Genomic DNA, 5,602 nt, shown 5'->3' on the forward strand with positions numbered 1-5,602 from the left:
AATTGCAACTAGGAGGACTTTCCAAGCATCCACACCATTCAGGCCCTAAGCAGCTTCAGCAATTATCCATAACACTGTTGCCAGGACAGCAGGATATCACTGTCTGTCTCATGTTTGCAAATGGATGGCAACGTGTTAGGAAAGTTTGTTTATAGAGATGTATTTTTTTTTAACACCATGTTGAGTTTCCATCTAGCAAACTCTCTAAAAGTCCTGTTATATTTATTTCCATTGCTCTCCAAAAACAAAAAAGTTGTAGATATTTGTTTGTGTTTGATAATGTTTGTAATAAATCCTCTTATAAATTTTGTGACGCAGGTGTGATGATTTTTTAACAAGCTTGTACAGGCAGCGACTCAGTAATGATGATATTGCTGAGTTACATGTTGACATCATAATTGATTGAACTCACCAGGCATTTATTAAATTAAATTTAATCACTTGAATCTCTTCTGTTTTTCACTCCTGTAACTGTACGACTTGCCTGATGAGATTTGCACGAACAAATATAGCCAGGAGACAGCTGACAACTGACAACTGTTTATAGAAAGTGTCAGCATTAAAATGTTGGATTCCAATAGGAATCCTCCATGACTGATTTAGGGAAAAGTCACTGTCTGGATTTACAGAGAAAAAATGTCCCACCTTTCCCCTGGCATCTGGTAATGCCATTTGAGGATTTCAAAAGCAGAAACAAAACCGTACAATGTTATGAGGCTGGTCTGTGGTTATTTCTGCAATGGATACAGATCAACCAACCGCCCGGTCTGGATTGACAGACTGCTGACTTAAAAAAAAAAAAAAAATCAGTTTACTGTTCAAATGTTTTAGCTCTCAAGTACATATATTTCAATGGAAAACTTTAGATTATTTCCTCAACATGAAAGCATGCACAAAGATATACACATACATGCACTGGACTCATCGGCAGTGCACATGTTCTCATGTGCCCCCTCCCCCTCTCTTTCACACACACACACACAGACACACACACACAGACACACACACACACACACACACACACACACACACACAGAAATATGATGAATGTGGACAGAGTGCTCTCGTGGTGGATGGGTATGAGGTCATTATACTCTTATAGTGGCGCCTGGTGCTTGGCCTGATGCCTAAAACACACTCACACACACAGACACACAAACACACACACAAACACAGACATAAATGGACACACACACACACACACACACACACACACACACACACACACACACACACACACACACACACACACACACACACACACAAACACTCACTCACTCACTCACTCACTCACTCACTCACTCACCACACACACTCTCACACACACAGACCCCCACACAAACACATGCACACACACATACTTCGACATACACACTCACACACAACCACACACATACACAGACCCACACACAAACACATGCACACACACACATACACATACATAGACACAGACATGGAGACTTACACACACACACACACACACACACACACACACACACACACACACACACACACACACACCACGCACACACACACACACACACACACACACACACACACACACACACACACACACACACACACACACACACACACACACAACCACACACATACACAGACCCACACACAAACACATGCACACACGCACACACATACATAGACACAGACATGGAGACTTACACACACACACACACACCACACACACACACACACACACACACACACACACACACACACACACACACACACACACACACACACACACACACTACACAGTGTGTAAATGAGCACTTTGCTATACCTTCCAGGGAAATATCTAACAATCTACTGACTCGTTTGCAGTAGGACTGGGACTGCATTACCGTACAAGGACTGTTTGCTGTCAAACAATGTGGCGAGAGAAAAATGAGGACTTCATAATGACAAGACTATTTACTTCATGATGGTCTTACTGAAAGCAGTGTCCCATTAAACCCTCTCCCTATCTCTCAACACACAGCACAGACAAAAAACACACACACACACACACACACACACACACACACACACACACACACACACAGAGAGAGAGAGAGAGAGAGAGAGAGAGAGAGAGAGAGAGAGAGAGAGAGAGAGATGAAAACACACACACATCCTCTGTCTTTCTCCTTGCACACATACACATTGCCCCTCAGCTCTTAGACTTCGTGTGCCAGCTTTTTTCCTGTTAATTGCCTGAGCTGGCAGCTCTCAGTCAAGAATAAATTATGTTTATTTTTCTGGATAGATTTGTAGCTTTCTAGCCAAAACATTGCAACTGCCTTCCCCCCCACAGACATCCACATACCCCCTCCCCCTCTCTTTCTCTCCTTTCACTCTTTCACTCTGCATGACTGAAGACAGAAAGCAATGGCAGTCAAAGCTTCATCTGCAATCCCACATCGGTTCAGTAGCAGTCCTAGAGCCTAGTCTCCAGGGCCCTATTCAAAAATTGTTTGAGTTCCCACTACAGACCCAGAGATGTCTGCAGTTGATAGCAAAACAAAACAAAATGTTACTTGGGGTTCAGAAACTACGTCAAGGAAACAAATCATACCTACATGCTACAATTTTATCTCCCCTCATCTATCTGATCAGAAGTTTCCATTCTCTGTTTTGTCTGACATGCGTGATTACTGTCAGCAGTTTACTGCTAATAACTCTCTAACTCCATCTACTGGTCAAAAGAATGTCCTTCACAATTCCACACCAAAATGACTTTACCGCAAATTCCTCTTATCAGGGATCCTATCAGGTCTAAACAAATTTCATGTTTTCAAGAAAAGCATAACTTGATCAGAATTTTAATTGGTGATAGCAGGATTATTGTTACATAATGACATAATTACTGATGCATCAACATCCATCAAGCATGACAAATTTCATCAATTATTTGTCCTTTTTTGGAAAAAGCTCTGGACTCCAAATGTAACTTGAGACGATTCATCCATTCAGCAGCCACATGTACTGTAAAAAGCTAAATGTTCTACATTAACCCCTTTCAACTGTATACAAATAAGGTTTTTTTTTTGGTTGGCTGAGGTAGGTTCTGACAATGGCTTTAAAGTCAATAGAATAAGTATTATAAAAATGAACCCCTTTCATCCTAAGCTTTGACTGTGTCTGGGAAGACCGTGAGTGCATCATTTAGGAATCTCCTAGCTCTCCTACTTCCAGATAGTTTTTAGAGATGAATGGTCAATATTTGAGACATGAGTCCTGAGTATTTTGTCTCAGCCATCTGAATTTGCAAACTGGTACTACTCTACAACCGAGACACAAAACTCATTCATCTCCTTTCACTTTGTTGCCAGTGAATTTATGACACAATTCTGGCTGAATGTATGAGAATGTAATTCTGGAGTGATGTATGAAAATTCCGACCCTGTTGCACAGTGGATGTCAAACCAACAGCTTTGAAACCAATTAAAGGTGCAATACATTTGCAATAAGACATGCGCTGTTGTGCACACCATGTGTGTTACATCTCACTGTTGTGTATTTTGGGATGCCATTGATTGGGAAAGACAGATGTTCTAGCACACTCCGTCACTTTTACACTAAAATATACTACAAAATGCCCTTTGTCTTCTGCTGAAGGATTCCAAATGAAACATGGCCACTGATCAGCAAAATCAGCCGCAGCTCATCCTTCTGCTTCCGGACTCTGACCCAGAGATCCTGTTGTCTGTTGGAGTGGTGTGCAGAAAGATGTAATCTCTCTCACCACTCAGAGTAGTATTTGATGGGGGCTCTGCCAACTCGCTCACATCCATATCTGAGAGCACCCACAGGGCGCTTGGCGGGCATGATGGGCTCCAAAGGGGCTGCCACCTTCACCGTGTTCTTGCCGTAGAGCCTCCTCTCATAGTCCAGCAGCTGTTCCCAGAAGCCCGCGTTGAGGCGGATGGCGGGCCGGCTCTCCTGCACTTGGCCGTGGGCCTGCCGCAGCGTCCGCCCCTTGTGCTTCATGAGGTAGGCCATAACCAGTGCCGGCGAGCGGCTCAAGCCCACTGCGCAGTGCACCAGTGTGCCCCCGCACCGGTTGCCGTGGATGCGTGCCGCCACGCGGTCAAAGTGGTCCCCGAGGCGGGCATGGGGCAGGTCAGACACAGGGACACGGACACACTCCACCCCCGGGTAGATGGGGCAGGAGTGGGACAGCGTGACATTGATGATGAGGGTTATGCCTTTGCGGTTGACCAAGGCCTGGTTGAGAGCAGCGTCAGCCCCACTCAGGAAGAGCGTGGGGGTGATCTGGGAGACAGACATTGTTCTGCAGGGGGGAAAAAAGATACCTATCAGAGGACTGATAAAAGCTGGGAAACATACAAAATGACACAATGGTATCTTAAAAGGACTTGAATAGACACAGAGTAATCTGGAAGACAATCACTGTGTGACAGGAAGACAACAGATTGCCCACTTTCTTAAAGCATATACTATCCCCCACAACAAAAAGAGGTTATATGTGGCATACTAACATACAACATTATAAAACAGACCAAAAAAGCAACTTTACGCAAATGTCTGATGGAAACTTGAATAGAGCTGATATAATCTTAAAGACAGAGATTGAGCTACAGGAATATGCTATCACCATTATCAAACAACTGGGTACTTCCTTTAAAATTTGCATGGGAAAAAATTAAACATACATCATGGACACTAAAATGAAGACATTATGGTCATATATAGACATATTACACCTAAAGGAACACTATATGCATCAGAACTCTTGAACAAATAGCACCCCCTTCCTCCCAGGTCAGTACATTGAAGCATGTGTTTTAGGCACAAAGTATGCATTTTATGGTTTAAGGCTGTGTTCAGCAACTGACCTGGTCCCTCTGTGTGGTCTTTGCCTCTCCCGTTTGAAGGGGCTTCTGTTCTGGGACTTAGGGTAGAGAGGAGAGACCCCTTTGGCCCACTAAGAGACCCTAAAAAGGCTTTAAGGTCAAAACGGCCAATGGAGAGGGAGATTAAATTTAGACTAACTCAGCAGCTGGGGACTAGCCCAAAGAGGACTTACCCATTCATGTTCCTGATAGCTGTGCATTTAGTAATGCACTCACATGCATGCAACAACCTACCAACAATACAGTATAATAATAATAATAATAATAAAAATAATAATAATACAAATACAAATAAACAGGAAAAAAGAAAGGGCTTGGTAGAGCTTATACAGCGTTTATAATGACAGATACAATGTAGGCTAATGACAATATCTATATATATTCAAATATTCAAATTCATTTTAAAAGAAACTTGTAATACAAAAAAAAGTTACTTTTCATGTATACTTTTACTATGTAAAGTTTTATTGTGGTAGGAGTAAAGGAAAAAATAAAGGCTATTTGGGTGTATTTTGGGCATATTCGATTAGTGTATAGCTCATTTGCATATTACAATGTATTTTCAAAGAAACTTGTAATACAAAATTTTTTACTTTTCATGGGTACTTTCATTGTGCAAAGTTTAATTTTGATAGGAGTAAAGGAACAAAATTACATTTTTGGGGTGTATTGTTCCCTGGCATTATTAGCACACATCTCAGATTGATGAGAATTAAACATATTTC

General features: G+C 42.1%; 1 protein-coding gene across 1 annotated transcript; it reads right to left on the reverse strand.

Annotated features, from left to right (window-relative positions):
• Positions 1-2,822: 2,822 nt before the first annotated feature.
• Positions 2,823-4,899, reverse strand: si:ch1073-184j22.2 (dual specificity protein phosphatase 14). Its single transcript, XM_031559544.1, has 2 exons — positions 4,860-4,899; positions 2,823-4,294 (listed from the first exon to the last, which is right to left on the reverse strand). Exon 2 carries the CDS (start codon positions 4,288-4,290, stop codon positions 3,742-3,744), a length of 549 nt encoding a protein of 182 aa, XP_031415404.1. The 5' UTR covers positions 4,291-4,294; positions 4,860-4,899; the 3' UTR covers positions 2,823-3,741.
• Positions 4,900-5,602: the final 703 nt, after the last annotated feature.

The sequence above is a fragment of the Clupea harengus genome, chromosome 22 (assembly GCF_900700415.2).
Source record: "Clupea harengus chromosome 22, Ch_v2.0.2, whole genome shotgun sequence".
NCBI lineage: Eukaryota > Metazoa > Chordata > Actinopteri > Clupeiformes > Clupeidae > Clupea > Clupea harengus.